The 21,385-nt window shown below is 39.4% G+C and overlaps 1 protein-coding gene across 12 annotated transcripts in view; it reads left to right on the top strand.

Annotated features, from left to right (window-relative positions):
• Dgki (diacylglycerol kinase iota) overlaps positions 1-21,385 on the top strand; it is a 425,847-nt gene that overhangs the window by 364,760 nt on the left and 39,702 nt on the right. For 10 of the 12 annotated variants that reach the window (XM_078040589.1, XM_078040592.1, XM_078040591.1 and 7 more), the window contains 2 exons: positions 1,605-1,727; positions 19,943-19,968. In XM_078040589.1, the coding sequence (XP_077896715.1) occupies positions 1,605-1,727; positions 19,943-19,968 (149 nt within the window). The remainder of the gene's footprint in view (positions 1-1,604; positions 1,728-19,942; positions 19,969-21,385) is intronic. The other 2 variants (XM_078040593.1, XM_078040587.1) reach the window with 1 other exon arrangement.

Below are 21,385 nucleotides of genomic sequence, written 5' to 3'. Positions count from 1 at the left end.
GGAAAACCTGGGGTTCAGTCAGCTCTGATGCCAGAGCCCAGGCATTTACCAGGTTGCACTACCAATAGTGTTAACGTTTCTAGGCGATTTCAAGAATTTTTAACAATTCAAAAATATTTATTTGAAGCTGTTTTGTGTAAGAGAACTAGTGTAAGACTTGAGAAACAACAGTGCAAAAGTTAAGCAGAGGGGACTGGGGTTGTGGCTCAGTGGTAGCAGACTTGCCTAGCATGTGTGAGGCACCGGGTTCGATTCTCAGCATCATGTATAAAGAAATAAAATAAAGGTCCATCGACAACTAAAAAAAAATTAAAATAAAATAAAAGCAGAGGAGGGGGTTTTCTGGTATACGGGGGCTGAAGAGGTGAAATGAGGACAGTCCTGGAGAGCAGACTGGCCTGTGCACATGCTCACAGTCTAAACAGGCATGTTCATCGGAGTTAACTTTCTCCGTTGGCCCCCTTCACTTAATTCACTTTCCATTTCAATTTTTGTCCATTGCTGCTATTTTTTATTGTGTGCTACTCCACCAGGGCCAGCCGATGTCCATGGTATATGCTGAGTGTGTGGGGATCAGGAGTGGGTTGACATGGAAGCGTGGAACCATCCAGAGTTGCATGTAGAAAGTCAGTGCCACCAGAACTGTGCTGGCCGGAGGCGAAGGTCACAGGCACGAAGGTGGCCTAATGTAACCCCAGATGTCCCAAAGGCCACCTTTGTGTGTTATGGCTCTACCTCCAACCTGTCAGCTGTGGGAAAGCAGGTGTGATGCCACATCCCAATGCAACAGTGGCCGGCGCTGGCATCTGGGGTCCTCCTGCCCCGCAAGTCAAGTGCTCACCTGTGATCTGATGAGGAGTGAGGCTGCCCTGCCAAGGCTGCCCTCAGCATTGACCCTTCACTCTCTCCATGTCAAATACTGGCCAGGAAAAATGGGTTTTCCCTTGGTTACACCTCTGAGCTCCAAATATAAGTAGCCGGGAAATCCACTAGAACTCTAACCTGCCCCTTTCTTACTTCTTATCGGTTCTCAAGAAATAAACTAGGATCCAAGAACAATGAAGGAGGATGGGCTTTGTAATTTTCTAACCTGCATTTCTGTGCCAGGCTCTCTATTGCTTCTGACTCCCACCACATGTAAAAATCACCTAATCTTTTTTATTTTTCATTTAATTTTTTGTTCCCAGGAATTGAACCTAAGGATGCTCAACTACTGAGCCACATTCCCAGCCCCTTTTTAAATATTTTATTTAGAGACAGGGTCTTGCTGTGTCGCTCAGGGCCTCACTAAGTTGCTGAGGCTGGTTTTGAACTTGTGATCCTCCTGCTTCAGCCTCCCAAGCTGCTGGGATTACAGGCATGTGCCGCCCCGGGCCCAGCAAAATCATCTCATCTTGACGTTCAGTTTATCTGTGAAAAAGGTGAAATCCTCCAATTAGTTCATATAACAAAGAGTCAATGAAATATGGAAATGTGAAACAAACTCTCAGTCAAGGTGGATTTCACTTCTCCAGTGTGGAGAAAAGGGCCTTCCTAAGATAGGACGGAGTAAATCACTTGCTGACTTTTAGTGCTTAACTGTCTGGTGCCTTTCTTTCTCCCAGGCTGTCAGACTGGTGGAATCCTGCCCTGCGGAAACGCATGCTGAGTGATAGTGGGCTGGGGATGATAACTCCCCATTACGAGGACTCAGATATGAAAGATTTCAGCCACTCCCGTGTGCTACAGTGAGTCTCTGGCCATCTTCCTTGGTGCCACTGTGATTGTTGGGAGATTTGTACCCTATGTCATTTACTAATAGCACGGTCTCCCTTTTCAGTGGTGCTCAAGCTGTCTCATGTCTGTGTCACTGTGGCTTGACATTTTATTTCCTTGCTCACTTTAATCGACCTCAAGCTCCTGAAGGAACTTCCATTTGTCTTGCTCGGGAGCTACCTTGAGACTGCATGCGGATCTCTCAATATTTTGATTTCCACCAGTGTTTTCTTTACTGGCATCCAGTATTTGTCAGATGTTCTTGCTTACCACATCATGGAGACATGCATGAGAGTAATCGTGAATAAATAGTTGGGAGGTGACCCATAGTTTTTCATCTGTGTGACCTTGTGTCAAGAGATGAGCCTCTGCATGTTTGCTCTGCATATTATTGTCAAGTAGCGCTTTTGCCTGAAGTGGGGTGCTGCTTGTGTGTGGTTGCAGTCTCTGTGGGCGAACGAATACAGTATTTGTTCAGAGATCAGAATAGCAGGTGTCCTTTCTTCTCAGACCTGATCTTGGGTGGAAAGAAGGATGCAGGTTTGAGCTTTGCAAGAGTGTTGGCACCTGGTTCTCAGTGAACCCTCCCTTCTCCTATCCCTAAGTGCAAGTGCAGACACACCCTCTTGCACCTACTGTTTGGTTTCAGGCCAATGGCCCCATCAAGTTCACTGCAATTCAGGAAAGTAGGCTGGTTTCCAGTCCTCTTGGGGTGCTCATCAAATAGTGACCATGGCCTTGTCACACCCAATCTCACCTTTTGACAGAAAAACAAGATGGCTAAGATTCTTAGGAGCCCAGGGTTAACTGAAGGGGGAAGACAGTGCATTGTTTCTAAAAGAGGACCCGGAAGCAATTTCAGCATGACAAAGGAGAGAAAAATGAGAAATCCGAAGCTAATTATTTTATTGGCAAAGGTTCTACTCAGACACCCCAAGGGCAGAAAGAGACTTCATTTTAATTACTCCTTGGTATTATCTCCTATTTTCTTATGTGAAGGGGAGTAAAGGGAAAATAATGAATTAGTATAGATTTTCTTTTTTAATTAAACATGTTGTTGGTTCCGATGGCATTTTGATTGCTTACAATTCAGGGTGTTTCTCCACTTTGTTTTTATACAGAATTAGGGCTTGAGAAGCAGGGCTCGTCAGCCACCCATGAATAGCTTTTAAAAAAAGTGGTCGTCTATCTGTGAGCGGACTTATTGGAAAATTAGAGTTTAATTAGCTGCAGAAATAGAAATCAAGCCCATACAAAACAGCTGAATGTTTTAGTGTACAGTTTCCAAAAAAAAAAAATGGAATATGATCTCAATCTAGTTTTCTATGCCCTGATTTTTCTATATAGGACATATTGATGTACATGGATATATGAAGGAATTACTTCTAAAGTAGTAAATGTTTTTCCCCAAATCACAAACCAATGTTCCACTGAACATGGTAGCCCAAGTTTTTAAAACACCATGTCTAAATCAATGTTGATTTTTTTTTTTTATTTAGGTTATACAATTGGCCCTTCGTGTCACTTGGGATGGGTTCCAGGACCTACCACAGTTACCCAAATCTGTGGATGGTCTAGGCCCTTATGTGAAATGGTGCTGTGTTTGCATATAGCTCACCTCTAGATTTCCTATAATACCTAATACAATGTAGATGCTATATAAATTGTTACACTGTATTGTTTGAGAAATCCTGACAAGAAAAATAAAAAAGACTGTACATATTTAGTTCACATATATTTTCAAATATTTTTATCCTCAGTAGGTTGTATCCATGGATCCCTGCATATGCAGGACCCAATATTATCCTTTTAGGAATTTCTCTTAAATTTTTTGTGGATCTTTAATTGATAGCTGACGATTTTCGGGAGTCACAGTGAAGCATTCACATGCAGTCTCCACACACTCAGCAGAACAAACAGGCCATCATCTTGGGCTCAGTCTCCATCTCAGACTCACTGAAGATCTATACACACATAAATGGTTGTTTGAATTTACATTTTCTAAAAAAAGAGGTCAAAACTAAACTAAGTACTTTACCAGCATATGTGCACTGACTCTTAACTTTGCTTTGTTATTAGTATGTCCTTTACTTCCATAGGAGGAACCTCTTTTTGTCTGTTTGGAGATCATCTCTGATATAGACAGATAAGTAGAGCTATGGAGATACCTCATGTTATAATAGCTACTGTTATGGAATACATCCTGCTGGCTTTTCACCATAATGAAATTATCTTTAATTCTTTCAACGACTTTTAAATTTAGCCCTTGCCTAACATATGAGTAAATTGAGGCTCATAGAGGGTAAAATATTTAATTTAGTCACCCGAGAGCAAGTGCAATTTGAATGAGGTCAGTTTGGCTCAAATGACATCATGCTTTTCCACTAGTATTTTGCCTTCCCAAAGGGACCATGCAAGGGCAGCTTGCCCAGCCGCAAGTCTCACTGCCTCAGAAAGATTTACTTTGGTTTCTATTTCCTTTTAACATTTATAGAGGAAAAAAATCCTACAATAATAGTAGTACATTGTTTGCACATTAAATATTTAACTGCAAACTTACCATAAAGTAAATATAACTGAAAACGAATTTTGAAGGAAGAAAAAAAATTCTTTGTTGTTTTAAAAAAGAGATTGATATGAAAATTTATGGTTTAAGACTTCTATTTAAAAAGCATTAAATAAGGCTGGACCATAGCTCAGTTGGTAGAGTGAATGCCTCACATGCATAGGCCCTGGGTTCAATCCCCAGCACTACAAAAAATAATAAAATGAATAAAAATAAAAAGCATTAAAGCATATCAAATATACACCAATATAAGCATAAAGTTATTATATAAAGGCACTCATACACTGACCACCCTGATTCATCATTGCTATATTTGCATTGTCCTTCTATTAATCCACAGACAATGTAGAAGAGTACAAAAATACATAATTTTTATGGCTTTTTTTGTATTACATTTAAAAAAATTTTCATCACCTGTGTCACACAGTGTATACATTTTGGAACTTTCTACTTTATTCAGCATCATATTTTTGAAGTTCATTCATGTTGATATGTAGGTTGTAAATTATTTTATTCCGTGTAGAATTTTAAAGCACAAATATGTCATAATCTGTTTCTCCATTTTTGTGTTTACATCTAATATTTTATTATTTTAAACAATGCAGCCAGCAGCCTGCTGCATATGCCCTTCTGTGTTGCACAGTATATATGCCCTTCTGTGTTGCACAGTAAACATGCAGATCAAATGTATTTAATATTGCAAAATTTACCTTCCCAGCAGGAGTATATTTAACAACATTTATATATATTTAGCCTGAAGAATTTTCTTAACACAATTGACATCTGCTACTTTCAGACTTAAAGCCTCAGTCAACTTGGAGATAGGAGAAGTTCAGTTCTAACATCTTCAACCCAGTCTCTAAGAAGAAATCAAATGGGACACTTTAAATTCTTAGTACTGAACAAATGATTTACCAGAATCTTCAGGTCATGGCTGAAGTGGCATTCCCAGAATGAGTCATGACCCCAGATTTATTTATCAAGGCAAAAACTATTGCAGACAAATAAACAGAGCCTTCGATTTGATTGAAGAATCCCAGAGTCAGGAATGAAGAAACACAAGGGGAGAAAGATATAAAGAGAGAAATGAGTGGCAAGGAGTAGAAAGTCAGTGAAATAAATGACTAACCAAAAAATCAAAATTTTAAAAATTGATTCTTGGAAAATGGAAACAGGGAGACAAATTTCTAAGACTTTTTTTTTTTTTTAATTGCATGGAAGGCACCTTTGCTGCCTTTCCCAGTCCAGTCTTTCTCAGTGTCACATGGCCACCCAGCTGCCCTTACTCATCCACATGCTGATGGACCATTCCCTCAGTCTCCTCTGGGTCTTCTTAGGGTTTTAATATTTGAATTCTTAGACAAATCATCTCCTCTCCTGCTTTAGGGTGAGTGAGAGGGAATTAAGGATGAATTACATTTCTATCATTACTGTAACTGGTGGCATGGCTGTTGCTTATACTTGAAAGCATTATTATTTTTAAGGAAGATGCCTCATACTCAACAGCTAACACACAGGTCCTTCAAGAGAGACTGGAAGTCCAAAGAAGGATGTACAATACCTGAGGTCTTCCAAACTTGTGAGCAGAGCAAAGGGCAATCTTTAAGAACCAATTTTGAAATGAATTGGTGGGAGCTGCTTAACTTATATTTTATTGCTAGGACCACAATGAATTTTTTTTAAAAAATGTTTTCATGCCTAAGAAAGTTCTATTTAAAATAACATGATTTTGAAAGCATGTTTTTCTCTTATCATTAATTGTACCACCACTGTTTGTGACAAGACTGTATTTCATTTTGACAGATGATGAATGAGGAGGGAATTAAATTTTAGCAGACAAAATCTCTTTTGTCTCTAAGGAAGAAAATCTCTTTTTGTCTTCTAAGGAAGAACTTTACCATCTTCTGTGACTTTAGGGTCCATGAGATAAGAAAATAGACACGGAATGAAAGCGTGGTGTATTCTTTCCAAATTCTCTTTGAGAAAAGGGCAGACTGACTTGTAAGTCAGGTGGGTTAAAGTTGGGCAGGCAAAAGGCTGGGAGATACTGCTTCACTTTCTGAGTAGAATAACTTTTTTACAGTTCTTACATTTTGTGGTTTATGAAAAACTCCAAAATTGCCTGAAAGATGCGTACTTTTCTTGATATCCCTAAGTCCTAAGCCTGAAGAATACAATGAAGGATTGTCATACAAATAAAAATAGAGCATTTTGCCACTGGACTAAGACAATAGGGAGATAGTGCAGTGAAGAACCCTGGGGCAGACAGTCGATCCAGACGTGTGTCTAGGCAGGTATCTGGGACCTAATCGGCTGAGCAGGGCTGATGGATTGCTATGATTAGCAGAGTGAGTCTCTCAAACAAGAGATAATGTTACCCAAGACAGAACTATAAGGTATGAGGTTTCATTTATGATTTTGTTTCAGTTCTAAGAAACCAGTTGCACTCTTCAGTCAATTGTTTATTGAATAAATCAGTATTGGGTAACTCCAGTGTCTGTGGGTTGCTGAAGATATGAACCTGAATAAAAGCAGTTATTGCCTTTTAAAGAGCTTATATCCAAAGGGAACTAGTCTATAAACCAATTATTGTAGTTTCTGCTGACAAGTGCTAAAATGGATATTTTCAAAGAGTGTTTTGGAAACAAGATAAAGTAGAACTTGTTTTCTTCCAATCCACTTTTAAAACTTTTTGTATGAAAAGGGTGAGTATTTAAAGAATTCATTAAAATAACCTCAAAGGGAAAAAATAGGCTTTTTAAGGACCCAATGCATATTTTACTCAACCTTTATATGTGAACACATAAGTATCTCCTTTCCCTTATCAGGAAATGTCCCTCAGATCACTGAAAACAGTCGATGATAGTTTAGCATCACTCTACCTGAAGGTGCTTGAGGAAATCTATATAAGTGAGAAATTATCTGGAGATACCCAAAGCACCTAATATTATTTCAAACTGAAAAACTGAACTTTTTAGTGCATTCTACAATTCTGAATCACTGTATCAAGAAGATAGCCTTGAATCCTCCCTACTTCTAAAAACTCAGATGTTCTGGGCTGAGCATAGGAGTAATAGCCTCATCTCCCTCCGGCTCTCAACAATTTTCTTTCCCCAATTTCTCCTGAGGACATTGGGTTATGACCTGATCCTAATAATAAAAAGGGTGGTTTTGCTTACTGTCAAAGCTCTGGGTTCTCAACAGGAAGACAGATTACTGGGTGATGACTTGGACTGTGGAAATATCCTTTGAGCATCACAATCAGATAAGAGGGAGAAAATTAATCTTCTTAGTGGGATGCAGGTTTTGCTGGGATGTGTCTTAGAGATGAAATCAGTGCTGTCAGAACAGGGGAGTTCCTGGCATGTGTTTCACCAAGATAGCTGGGTCCTATCCCTGCTTCACCTTTGACTGGTCTAAATCTTGCTCGCCTTGGATAATCATTTCAGTGGAAAAACACACAGGATAGCCAACACGATTTTCCTTTCCTCTTCATTTTCTCCTTGCCTTTCCTCAAGCTGGTACTCCCTCTGTTTAGCCCAACACACAATAATAGTCTTCCCCTATGTATGCAAATTATTTAATAAGATATTTCGCATTGTTATTTTTATAAGTGCTCCTCAAAGAGTAATGCATTATGGAGGCCCTAAGCTACTCAGGGGAAATGGAGTCACATTTCCAAGTTCAGTTAGTGAAACAGAGAGTTGAGTATCCTATGCACCATATCTTGTTTTGACTGACAGTGGAAGAAAAGTAAAATTCTTGCTAGGATCCCTGTGCTTTAATAGTAAACATGCATTTTTTTTTTTAAAAGTGATGCTAGGAAATCCTGGTCTTCCATTTTTATGAGTTCCAAGTTTGGGCAATGATGACAACACCAGGAGATATATGATTACTGTTAAGTGGCTCTCCCTTTTTCAGTTTTAAAAGTTGGCATTCTTACCTCCTCATACTTAAGGAATATTGGGGATGTGTGGGAAAATTGATTGGATCCTTCTTTAAAGCATATGAGTTCCAAGCTATGCATTGCGCCCTGCACCCCCTACATCACACTATAGATGGAATACCAGGTATTCAGTAAGTCTATTTGGATGAACGGATGAATGTTGGATGTTAGAAAAAGTGTACTCTCTCAAACCAAAATAATTAGTTGTCTATTTGCATTGCTACAATAAAACCAGTGCTAACCACATAGCAATTGTAACAAAACAACATGTTAAATGTTGAGTATGTATACTAGGCTATGGAATGCATTTTTGTATTTCAAACTTTAATATAAATGTATTTGATGCAGGGATATTATATGTCAAAATAATAATGATCCAGTTGAACCCCTGAGGGATGCTGGTGTTTCACCGGTGAGAAAGTAGGAGGTAATTCTGATGGGCACAGGATGTTACAGGCATTTTGGATAGGCTCAGCAGTAAGATAGGGAGGACAGGAAGGGCATATCAAGGAGACCATGCCATCCGTGGACGCTCTGGGTTATGTCAGTGTAATCTAGTCCTCGAAGAGGTTGTAAATATTCTCTGAGAGGAGAGGGAGGTCACTTGGCACATGGGAAACAGTAGAAACTATCAAAAGTTCCTGCACGGAACAGAATCCTAGAACTTCCTAGAAATTTCCAACAAAAAGAGATAAAGCAAAGCCAGAGCAGCAGCAAGTACAGCGTCAACATGGACATAAAAGCTGGCCCTTCTTGGGATGCCAAGTGGGCTGGGAAGAGGAGGTAGGGACTTTCAGGGATTATCCAGAATCTGCTTTAAAAGCAAAACAAAGGATTTTTCTCTTTCCAATAATACCATTCTGCTTTAGGGCCTTAAGAAAAGCTGGCAAGAAGGTGACAGAGCCTTTTGTGACAAGCCACTTCAGCATCATCTAAATCTGGGAAAATGACAACTCTCTCCCCCTGCACTCAGAAGCAAGAGTGTTTTAAGCCAATGTAGAGACAGCTGTATGCAGTGGCTGTGTTAGAAGTGGGGCTCGTATGCACACCTATCCTGTGTCCCCCGGGTGCAGCTCTCTGCTGGTGGCAGCATCCCTTAGCCATTTATTTTTGTGGTTGGTCCTTCTTTCCCTAATCCAATCACTAGCTCTTTCTTAAGAGCCCAGTGGTCACCTCTTGACATTGACCTTCATCAGTGTGATAAATGGAGTTGGGATACAGGCTGAGATGGATGATATCTGTACTGTCACATTGAAAATGATGTCAGGGGAGATCTACAAGATGATGGCCTTTCTCTTCTCAAGTGCTCACTTCTTCTAAGGACTGGGGTTAAAACTTAGTCAAGACTAATCATAATCTCCTGGAGTATTCTGGGAAAATGTCCTCACTGTCAGAAAAGTCTCTGCAGACGCGAAGTGTGATTTTTTTTTTTCTCCCTCTTGGCTGGAAGGGAATAAATTTCCAAGATTAAGCCAACTGTCGGGTTGCTCTTCCTCTGGTCCCCACTCTGTGGGGTGCAGGTGCCTCAGATGTCTCCCAAGTCCCTGGGTTTCCATAGCATGTTTGTGCAACAGGAGGAAACAGAGAAGTGCCCGTCAGGATCTGAGCTGAGGATTTATTTTTAATTCTTACTATCAGAGAGGGGCCATAGTTTCTTCCACATGTGATGTGGGCACATTTACTTGTGAGGTGAAGTATCTCTGCATATAAATCCTGTCTTCTGAACACTGTGCATAGGGTAAACCCTTCGAAGGCTGCCCTCCTCCTGCCCTTTTTCCGAATGTCACTGAGGAATCTGACTCCCCCCGACCTCTTTCCGTCCTCCCCACCTCCACAGAGAAGAGATGCAGGTGAGGAAGTGCCAGGAGAGCCAGGTGGTCCTCATGGGCTTCTGTGTCCTGTCCTTTGCCTTCAGTCCCACTTGTCCTATTTCCTCAGCATCCAGTGATTTCTGCTCTCTGCCTTCTGACATCCTTCTTACTTTCTCACACTCATCTCCAAAACAACAGGTCAGTCCAGTGCTGCTTTCTCAAATTTATACCAAAATTCTTATTTTCTCAGTGTTTCTGCCTTTGATGAATAATGTGACTGAATGGGTTTAATTTTGAGCATTTTGAAATCCTTCCAGAAATAGCCCTTATTGCTGTGGTGTTGTGCAGTAACCTTCTGATGCGGGGTCAGAGATGTGAGAGAGATGCCTGGGTTGCCACTAGAAATGGTGATATGGGAGGGTCACATAGACTATAGAACTTCCTGAGGCCCCTCTGATATCCACAAACTTCAAGAGAACAGGATGTGAGATGTATCTACACCATGGAAAAACTACTTATTTAGAAGCCAGGGAGATGGATATCACATTTTCCCCTCTTGTACCTTTGCTAGATCTTCTGCTGATCACCATGCATGACAACAATGACAAACACAGTCTGTTTTCTCCAGGACTCACTTGGATGGTAATCTCACGCCATAGCTCCCGCCCTAGAATTCCTTGAAAATGGGGTGATGGACTCTGAACCTCTCCCTCATCTTCAGAATGGAGTGAAACTCATGGCAATGAATCAGCTGAATTATCCCCAGTGTGGCCATCTGTGGAGACACTTCGTGGCTTGCTCTCAATGTCGCTCTGCTTTCATGTCCGAGACAGGGCTCCCTCACTGTCTCGGGTTGTTTGTGATACATTACTGAGAAATTCCCCTGTCCTTGAATATAAAAGGGTTGAGAGGAGAGAGGCCCCTTTTAGATCCTGTTTCCCACCCCAGTGTCATGAACATGAGCACTCCCTCCTGAGAAGTGGAGGGGTGGGAGGAAAGAGATGTCCGCAGGAAAACTTCTAGAATATATTACAGTTATCTTCAGGAGAAGTGCCAAAGCAGCTTGTAACTCCATCTATTTTTTCTTCCATTTTCTAAAACTGGGATCAGAGTCCTTATTTAGATTTCATAAAAAGTTATCAACTGCGAGGAAAGCCCTTTCTCACTGACCAGGGTACCCCAACATAGCTACTGCTTATCCTGGATCGTGGATATATGAGATGGCTTTTCTTCCATACTTCACATGCATGCCCTAAATGTGACCCTCAAATGATTTTTTTTTCATGATCCAGAGCTTCATGCCTCAAAATAAGCTTTAAAAAAAAAAGAAGTGCACATTCACAAAATTCAAATGGATTATGTCTCAATAGGAGCCTATGATCAGCGTTCCCCAAGTCACTAAGATAAAGCTCAGTGTTTTCTAATTTTTCTGAATCACTGTGTGTATGTCTCTTTTGGTTGGATTTTAGAAGAAATTGTCTTTTCTACTTCTTCACTCCATTTTTAGAAAGAAGGATGGCAAATCTATTACAAAGGCTGTGCTAAAACCATTCTTCATTTCATCTTCAAAATTCGAGCCCCTGATACGATGGTCCACTTTTCATGTGGAATAGCCGGTTAAGTATTAGTTTCTTCAATGCATCTTTATCTATTTCTCCTTGTGCCCACTGTCTGCTTTCCCCCATTTCTCCTCATCTTTCTCACCCCTAGATTTCAAAGAAATTTCTTTCTCCTCATTTTGTTGGAGTTCTTGGGAATTAACAGTAGGTGGCAGTAACATTTCAAACTCAAAGGGCATTTTAGGGCTTCTCGGCTCGCTGCTGAAGGGTATTCAGGAGAAATCAGAGTGTACTAGTTAATGGTGAAGCAATTTTATTTTTTGAAAGCCAAACATTTCCTAAATAAAAGGGCCTGTTGAAAAAAAAAATAAACAGCATATTTCAAGCTCAGCTCACTAGAGGGTCGTCAGTGTAGATGTGTGGAACTCTCAAAGAATAGAAAATGAGAAGAAAGAGAATTAGTGGAAATTCACCTCAATTGAAGAACTCACCAAACAGCCTTTATTCTATGCAATCTGGAATCTGTTTTATTACCTCCATACCGATGCCCATCTCTGGCTCTTTCCTTCAGTCTTGCTTTTTCCCTTCCCGATCCCTCTGATGGTGGTGAATGCTACCTCTGAGGCTGTGCGACATTCCCTGAATGGGTTTGTGAGTGCTTGAATAGACAGTGGGTTTCTCTCTCCTTCAATGCCTCTCTGTGTGCTTGCTGTGACTTTCATCTCTTCCACTCTCCTCCTCGCCTGTTCTCTTTTACTGTACTTGCTTTGTTTATTGTCTTAAGAGAAATATTCATAACTAGGGGGAGGAAAAGCAAATAAAGAGAGGATTATGTAGTTGATGGAGATTCTCAGTGCTGAGGGGTTTCTGGTTCTGTTTTACCTAATTTTAGAGATGCTTTGGGGCCAGAGTGATAATGGCAAGGATGTCACTTAGATCCATGATCTATTTCTCCCTCCAGTCCCCCAAATGATATCATAGGCCTTGTGTACCAGTTCTCTAGGGATAGGCAGTGTATTCCCTTGAAAGAAGCACTGGGGAGGAAGGCGATTACCAAGAGATGATAGTCTACGCCATGGTATGGGAGCACATTAAATCACCCCTGGGCTTACTTCATTTAAATGAAGATTCTCATCCCTTGGAAGTTTTAAGACACAACCTGAATTTGCATAGCATCACCTTCCTTCAAGGTCAAGTAGAGGGAAAAGCAAAGATGATGTGTCCACAGCAATACTATCAACTCAAGATGGACCTTGAAGGATCAACCAGCTGGGTCAATTGGGACTTCTCAGGGGTTTCATGGAGAACCAGGATAATGTCTCAGCAAGAAGCAAAGTGACCAGGCCTGAATGGTCCTGCCGTTCTCCTTGGGAACCAGAGTGTTGGCACGTGATGGGTAGCTGTTTGCCAAGAGAAGACTGGATTCCACCAAAGAAGAAGCACGGATGACAAGAGTCCAGGGAATTCTCAGGGCTGTGATCAGAAGAGGGGAAAATGAAAAAATGATCGAAAGAAGAGAGAAGACATTGAGGATTGATAAAGGTCAGATACAAATAGAATGCAGGATCACCTATACATATAGTTGGTGGTATGTGTGCTGTTGTGGTCGTTCTGAAAGCTGGAAGTAAAGAGGCAAGCAGGCATCTAAGAGGAAAACTGGCCAAACCCTTGGGTGGAGTTGCCTCCAGTGTGTGGGCGTGATGCTCTGCTGCATTCCCATCGAGGACTTGACAACAGAAGGAGCGTTTACGGACTGGCAGGTGCCCGGCACTGTGTCCAGGAAGCACAGCCCGGGCTCACCTGGCAGCCCGCCTTTGTTTTATGTTATGACTACAGGATGATAACCAGGAATGGAGGGGCTTGGCTCTTCCAGGTAGTTCTGTGAGTTAGTGTTAATGTCCCACACTTCCCTACTCTATCTAGTCTTAGAGAAGAAATATTCCGCTGCTGAGGACTTTCAGAATATGAATTTGTGCTCTCGGTCTCAGACTCTTCCCTTGCTCTTGTCCTGCATGTTTATTCCAAACTTACCTGTAGGTGGTAGTCCCATCCCTTGGCTGGACTCCCCACCTGGTGATGCTTTAGAAGTGGTAAGTAGAGGTATGTGTGATGGGGAATACTGGTGAGAGGTTTGTGGATGATTCTCTCCAAAAGACAATTGACACAACATGCACAGGTCCCTAACATTCCTGTGTCATTAGGGCACACTCTAAGGTGGATAATTATTGACATCTTATCTATCTCCATGATGTAGGCATTTTGAAGTAAAACTAAGTAAGAAAGCCAAGTGTGCTATTGAATTAAAGATTCAAAATAAGAAAAGCAAAATACTGCATAGATGCTTTTAAAAATAAAAGTAGAATTAGGATAGTATTATTCAAATAGAAAGGATATCATGTTAGGAACCAATTTACAAATATAGAGCATTTCATAGTACTTACCAAGAAAATGCATGTATCCCAAACCTATGGCAAAGCATTACAAAAGTCTGTAAAGGCTGAAACAGTCACAAAGCTTGTTATTTCATTTTCAAGTGTGTTGATGAAAAACCATGGAAAATCAGTACTTTTTAAAGAAGTTCAGTACTTTTTAAAGACTCACCTTCATAAATATAGCACCCTTGCGCTTATGTATTACTACTTCACTGGTAGAAAGCGGTATTTTTTTTTTCAGTGTCCTTATGCCTTGAAATGGAATGAATAAAACCACTCACTCTGAGATGTCATAACTGCATTTAGTTAATTTTCGATATTCATACTTTCCCATGGAAACCCCAGTATTTTAGAGAAAAGAATCACTCCTTGCTTAGGCACCTGGAGATACTGCCTAAAACTGATTGCTTCAAACACAGCTTTTTAAAAGTTAATTGCCTTAAGAATTCAAACAATTTTTATTTTTTAACTCATAATATGGTTATGCTAGTTTCAATATAAAAATTACATAATCCTTTACCTAAAATAGTACTTCCCTTTTTTTCAAATTTCTGTATACACCCTAGGTTGAGAAATGTCATCTTTAAAAAAAGAGAAAGGTACAATATTCTAAAAAGCAGGGTTAACTTTGGGAAGGGAGCTTTGACCTGAGAATCTTCTAATTAAGACTTACAAAAACAGTAACTCAGAGTAGAAAAAAGCATAATGACTTCTACCAAGCAGATAATTGTAACTTCTAGTTCAAAGACTGGGAAATTCTGTGTGCTCTTTAGTTCCTAGTTTTATAATTGTTTCTCAATCATTGCATTTCTTCTTTAAGTTTGTTTCACAGAAGTTCTATTCCTCCTTTCCTTCTCTTTTTCCTTCTTTCCCCTGCCCCCTAAGGATTTAGGAATGGAATCCAGGGTTTGCACACACCAAGAAAACCTTCTACCACTGAGCTACAACCCCATCTCTTTTTCAGTTTTATTTTGCTGTTGTTGTTCTGTTTTGTTATTTTGATGCAGGGTCTCACTGAGTTTCCCAGGCTTGCCTTGAACTTGTGATCCTTCTGCTTCAGCTTCCCAAGTCTCTGGGATTAGAGGTGGTCACCACCTCACCCTGTATCCCCATTTTCCATTTCTAGGTTTCATGGACATTTATTGGCAGTTCTTACCTTTTTACCCTCTCCATACTGACATCTTTTGAGTGTGTTCTGCCTACACTTGGTTTTCTTCTTGTGGTATTTTTTTCAAGATATCACAATAGTTCTTTTTGGATTATTCATAAAATTTGCATTGGGTGAGTTCTTTCTGGAACTTCTGGCTTGCATGAATATTAGGATTAGCAGGTTGCTGAAATTTTGACTTCAGGTCAGTCATCTGCAGTCTCTTTAAGGGTGTGGTCCAGCTTCTGACCAACAGGACATCCTGGCTCACAGTGGGGCTTTCTACCATAGGTTTTGTGATTCGTGATTAGCATGTGTCTCTTCAACTGAGATTGAAACTCTTTGTTTCCCCTGAAACTTGGTGCCATTTTCTCTATACTTGATAGATCTTCCTAACATATGATGGGCTACGTTTATAAACATCTAGTTTAGTCCAAGGTGGTCTTTTTCCTCCCTATTATTTTTTGTATGTTTCAAAGAGAATTGAAGAACAGATTTTTATTGTGCCTCATTATCTTGGATGTTTTGCTATGATGGTCTTTAATTTGTCTTCTGCCTTTTAATTTGTCTTCTTGCTCTTTTATGGACTACTCTCCACAGCCTGCTCATTCAGAAATACAAACCAGAATGTGTTGCTTACACTGTTTGACTTAGAAGGTAAATGGCGGGCACCTCAAAATGGCCCTAGGGGCCTGATATGAAATGGCCCTGCCTCTTACTTACCTAATCCTAGCCCTTATCAAATCCTTTACAGTTTAGCAATACTGAGTTACTTATTCATCTGATAACATACTATGAAATTTCATATCTGTTCTCCTTCTTATATGTCTTTTGCTTCTGTCTGGAATCCTTTCTTATCTAACAAGCTCTTATTTATTCCCCAAAGCCCAGTTTAGATGGTTCTTGCTTTTTAAATGCTACCTCTTTATTTAGTTTGATAATTACATTTTTCACTATACCATGATCATGTGCTTATGTATTTTTCTTCTTCACTAGATTACGAGTTCTTTGAAATTGTTCTTCATATCTCCGTCAGTTAGCATAAAGATGTACATAAAGAGTTCTCCAGTAATAAATTGAATCAACATGAATTGAAAGATTCAAAGATGAATAATAACTATTTAGGCTTAATAAAATAGAAAGAATTTTAAGTGTGAGGCTAAAATTTTTGCTTTGTTTTCTGTTTTGCTTTGCTGAATTTGAATGAAATAAAAATGTACAAAAATTCTAAAATTAATAAATAAAACATCCAAAGCATAAACATTATGAGATTATAATAGCAGACTTGTGAACAAGAAAGTAGTGAAGATAATGGTAAATTATGTTGTCGCTGGGAATGTTAGTAAGGGTTTACATTGTGAGGTCAGATGCTGTGTCTAAGTTATGTATCACATGGAGAAAAAGTGAACCACGTCTGGGACAGAGCAAAACATGTCTTTCAGGTATGGTGGGAAGAATAAGCACTGGGCTTTCCTGCATGTCTCAGTTGTCAGCTTGAAGAAGATGATATGTTCCTGAGGTTCAACCGCAGTTTTAAAAATAACCACTTCTATTGCTGATTTCAGAATATTTCTTTTCTCTTGAGTTAAGTTCTGTAAAACTTTTTATGCCCATTTCTAGCAATAATGGATGATGTGCATGTCTCAGTGGTATAATTTAGTGACTTGTTGCAGTGAAAGGTGAAATACTGAGTGAGGATTGAGGTACTCCATATGTCTTAAAATTCCACAAATCCAGGCGTGTGGGAGACATTCAGCACAGAAACTCAACATGACTAATCCTTGCAAAACACTCTGAAATCGATAGTTCTTCCCCACTGCCTGCATATACTGTGGAATGCATCCCCTTGAGACGTTAATGGAGCCATCTGGAATTTTTCAAGTATAATATTAGTGCTTTGCTTTTACAGAAGGTCAGCAAAGGCCCTGCTTCATGAGCTCTGTACCCAAGACACTCAGTTGTCCATGGATTTTTCTTTGTTCCTGTAGCTCTGTGAAAAATTAATGGGAAATATCCAAGACATATTTTTGCTTAGTTCTAATATTTACTGGAAGTAAACATAATTCCCTCTTACTAACTCCTTTTTATGCACTTAAAACTTCTTTTTATTTCTTAATGCAGTTTAAGCAATTGGCTCATTTTGTTTCAAATATGTTTCTCTGGATTTGCTTGCCAAACCTATGTCTCCTTCCATTCCATACCTCCCACCCCTCTATTTTTCTTAGCATTAAAACAGTTTAGGAGTATCTCTGTTGTTGAGTGTTTTGCATCCTTTCACTCTAAAAGTACCCACATTATAAGCAACCTGGAGCTTCAGGCTCTTTGCCAAGGTCTGTTTTCTCGCAGCTGAACTCAAAAATCAGGCCAAGTTGTCTTGAAGGTCATTTGAAAGTAACATCATGATTTTTTGACCAGATCCAGAATGTTCCTGAGTCTGAATATAAGCATGATAGTAGCAAAATTAAATCAATTCAACATTTCTGAAGTCCAGGACGTACTTATTCTAAATAAGATACAGTTCCAGTTTGCATGAGGATCCCAACCTAGTGAGAAGACCAGTGTGTGATACTACCAAACGGGGAAATCCCAGTGGGGGCATGTAAGCCAGCTCTGCAGAGAGGGAAAGTGTAGTGTGCTGTTTCTCAGGCAGCCACACTTAGAGATTGTGACAAGCTCCTGCTCTCTACTCCCACGTCCATGTCCCAAACGCCAATTTCCTTTCCACCAAACCTTGGGATCCTCTGTAGTTTTCACATGCAAAAGTCTGCTTGGAGAGACGCATCAGGTTGAAATTTTTGACATTTTGTTACTAATGGAGGTTCAAAGTTTTTCTTTCCACTACTATCATATCTTTATACTTAACTATTTACTCCCTTAATAGAAATCAATTTATTAATTAGTAGAGCAGTATCAACAATCCAAATCATTCTGCTGAATCATTCTTTTTTAAAATTGTTTTTTTTAATTGGTTCATTTTAGTTATACATGGCAGTAGAGTCCATTTTGATACGATTATACAAGCATGAAGTATATCTTATTCTAATTAGAGCCCCAGTCTTGTGGATGTACATGATGGTGGGATTCACTGTGGTATATTCATATATGTAGATAGGAAAGTTATGTCAGATTTTTTTCCAATGTCTTTCCTATTCCTATTCCCCATCCCTTCCCTTCATTACCCTTTATAATCCACTGAATATCTATCCCCTCCCCAATTTATCCTGGGTCAGCTTCCACATTTCAAAGAAAATATTTGCCCTTTGTTTTTTGGAATTGGCTTAGTTCACTTAGCATAATAATCTCCAGATCCATCCATTTACCAAAAAATAACATAAAATCATTCTTCTTCATGGCTGAGTAATATTACATTGTGTGTGTATATCACAATTTTTTTCTTTTAGATATTTATTTGTTGAACCCAGGGGTATTTAATAACTAAGCCACATTGCCAGCCCTTTTTAAATTTTTTATTTTGAAGACAGGGTCTCACTAAGTTTCCTAGGGCCTCATAAGTTGCTGTGGCTAGCTTTATGATCCTCCTGCCTCAGCCTCCCAAACCGCTAGGATTGCTACCATACCTAGTTACCACAATTTGTTTATCCAGTCATTTGTGGATGGGCACCTATGTTGACTTTTTAGCTCAGCTATTGTGAATTGTGCAACTGTTAAATATTGATGTAGCTGTGTCACTCTATGCTGAATCATTCTTGCCCCAATATGTATCATTATGTCCTAAATATAAATAAATAGTAATAGAAGGATTTAATTGCCTGAATCTATCTTTGGTCAACTTCCTGTTGCAAAGTGTAGTATGAATTCACTCAGAGAACTCCTCGTGAATGAGGGAAGTGTATAGTTTCTTGGGTTTTCCTTCAAAATCCCAACAACTCTGAATATAGGGCTACATGTCACTAATTTTCCCTAGAAAGAAAAAAAGTTGGCAGTTAAAACTGTAATCTTTGGAGATAGAGGTGAGTTAATCTACAAAACTGACTCTGTTGCACAGAGTACCTCAATTAGGAGTCAAAAGAGGGAGGGAAGACTTTTATGGTTGACACAATGCTTCATTTGATATTTAACTATCATAATTTGAGATGAACCCACAGATGGTACATGAAAGTGATTAGTTTATGAAAGTTGGTTAGACTCTAGTGGTTGACTTCTTGCCTCAACCATTTCTCATATTCTTAGAGAAATAAAGCCAGCATACAGAGAGTCTTATTTCAAGCTCACTCAAACATAAAATTCCAGAAAGAGTGGAAAAAATAGTAATGGTAAAGGCACATGTCATTTATTTTACTTCTTTCTCATTTTTGACTGAGTAGACACACACACACACATAACCTAATGCCCCTTGCATTCCTAGCATTTTCTCTGGAGGCTTGGCTCTGAACACTAGGTGATATCACAGAACTTCACCCAACACCATATTTCTATTTTGTTTTTATCTGTCATAAGCTCAGACTGTCTTAAGTTTGTTGAAGAACAGTGATATCATGCATAGACTGACATTTTAGTAACCCCTGCTGTCCAACCAATCCAGGTAAGATTTAGGGGTTTTTAATTTGCAATATATTATGCAACTTGTACTTTAATTAAACTTTGCACTCTATTGTAGTTTCTAATTAACTGGATTTGGGGAGTATCATTTCTATGAAATCATTTGTGATGATTGTTAATCATTATTATATGCAAAATATTTATTGTGCACATTTTCTCCTTTTAGGTCACCAGTTTCTTCTGAAGATCATGGTAAGAATCCATCTTATTTATATTAATTCAGTATTAAAATTTGAGCTCTGGCTTAGGAGTTTCACTGTCAGAGTGAAGAATTATTTAAGAAAGTATCTCTAAATGTTGGCCTTGGGTTTTTTTTTGTGTGTGTGTATGAATGTCAAACACAATTCAAAAGTTATCATGTTAGCTGGAGTTGATATTTTGTATTATTTTGGAATCTGCTACAACCATGTTGGTTGACTAATGTCAGGAAACAATGTATTCTGCCCGATTTGTTCTCATCCGCCAGAAATTTTCTGTGACTCTGGGCACAAAATCTCTGAATCAGATTTCCATCTTTCAAATGGGAGTTTATAATAGATATTTCCCAAACCCCTCCAGATTGGACATTGGGACCATATTCCACTCCATCCATTTGCAGAATGTTCTAAGTCTGAGATGAAGCCAGTTAGTAAATGTGAGTTGTTACCCAGTTGAGTTTACATTTTAAGAGACACCTGGTTCACTCAAAGGATAAAATGTCTATTTGTGTCTCCTTTAACCTCTAGAGTCGTTTTTTTCAGTCACTCAAGAAACTTCCTTGCTAGTCATGGTAGTGCAGGCCTATAATCCCAGAGGCTGGGGAGGCTGAGACAGTAGAATCCAGAGTTCAAAGCCAGCCTCAGCAATGGTGTGGCACTAGGCAACTCAGTGAGACCCTGTCTCTAAATAAAACACAAAATAGGGCTGAGGATGTGGCTCAGTGATCATGTGCCCCTGAGTTCAATCCCCAGTACCAAAAAAAAAAAAAAAAAAAAGTCCTTAAGTGGCTACATAGTGAGTCAATTATGCTATGTCATTTACAAATATCCATGTGAGATTTTAGTTCGTGGATCCTGTGTCTTTCCCAAACTTTGGAAACATACCTTGTATCCATACCTGGATATCTCCTTCCTCTGGATCACTTTGTACAACACCAACTGCTCATGGTCAAAATCTATTACCTGGGAGGTGACATTTTTCTGGCAGACCAATATCCGTGATGAACACTCCAATACTGTATTTTAATGTGGACTAGTAAGCCCAAATGATGGAATCTTCATTTTCTTCTACTTTGGATTGTTTCATTTGCCATCTTCTTCTCTTCTCCAATGCATGATTGATACTCCAGCCATATGGAGCCACATCTAAATTCTGAAACTCACCATATTTTTGATATCTCCTGCTTTTCTCCCCTGCTGTTCTTTCTGCAGGAAACGACTTCTCCCTTTGCCATATGGACAGTTTCTGCTGAGCTTACCTTTTCCTCCGAGAGCTTTTTGATCTACTCACCATTGTGCCAAACATTTATTCCATGCTAAGGCTTAACACACAAATTTGATTCTTTATTTAGCTGGTTCCCATCTTACTGTGAGTTCTTTGATGTAGTTTCTAGTGAATATAAAACACTCAA

Source organism: Ictidomys tridecemlineatus, chromosome 2 (assembly GCF_052094955.1).
Source record: "Ictidomys tridecemlineatus isolate mIctTri1 chromosome 2, mIctTri1.hap1, whole genome shotgun sequence".
Classification (NCBI taxonomy): Eukaryota; Metazoa; Chordata; class Mammalia; order Rodentia; family Sciuridae; genus Ictidomys; species Ictidomys tridecemlineatus.
This window is presented reverse-complemented; position numbering and strand designations above follow the sequence as displayed.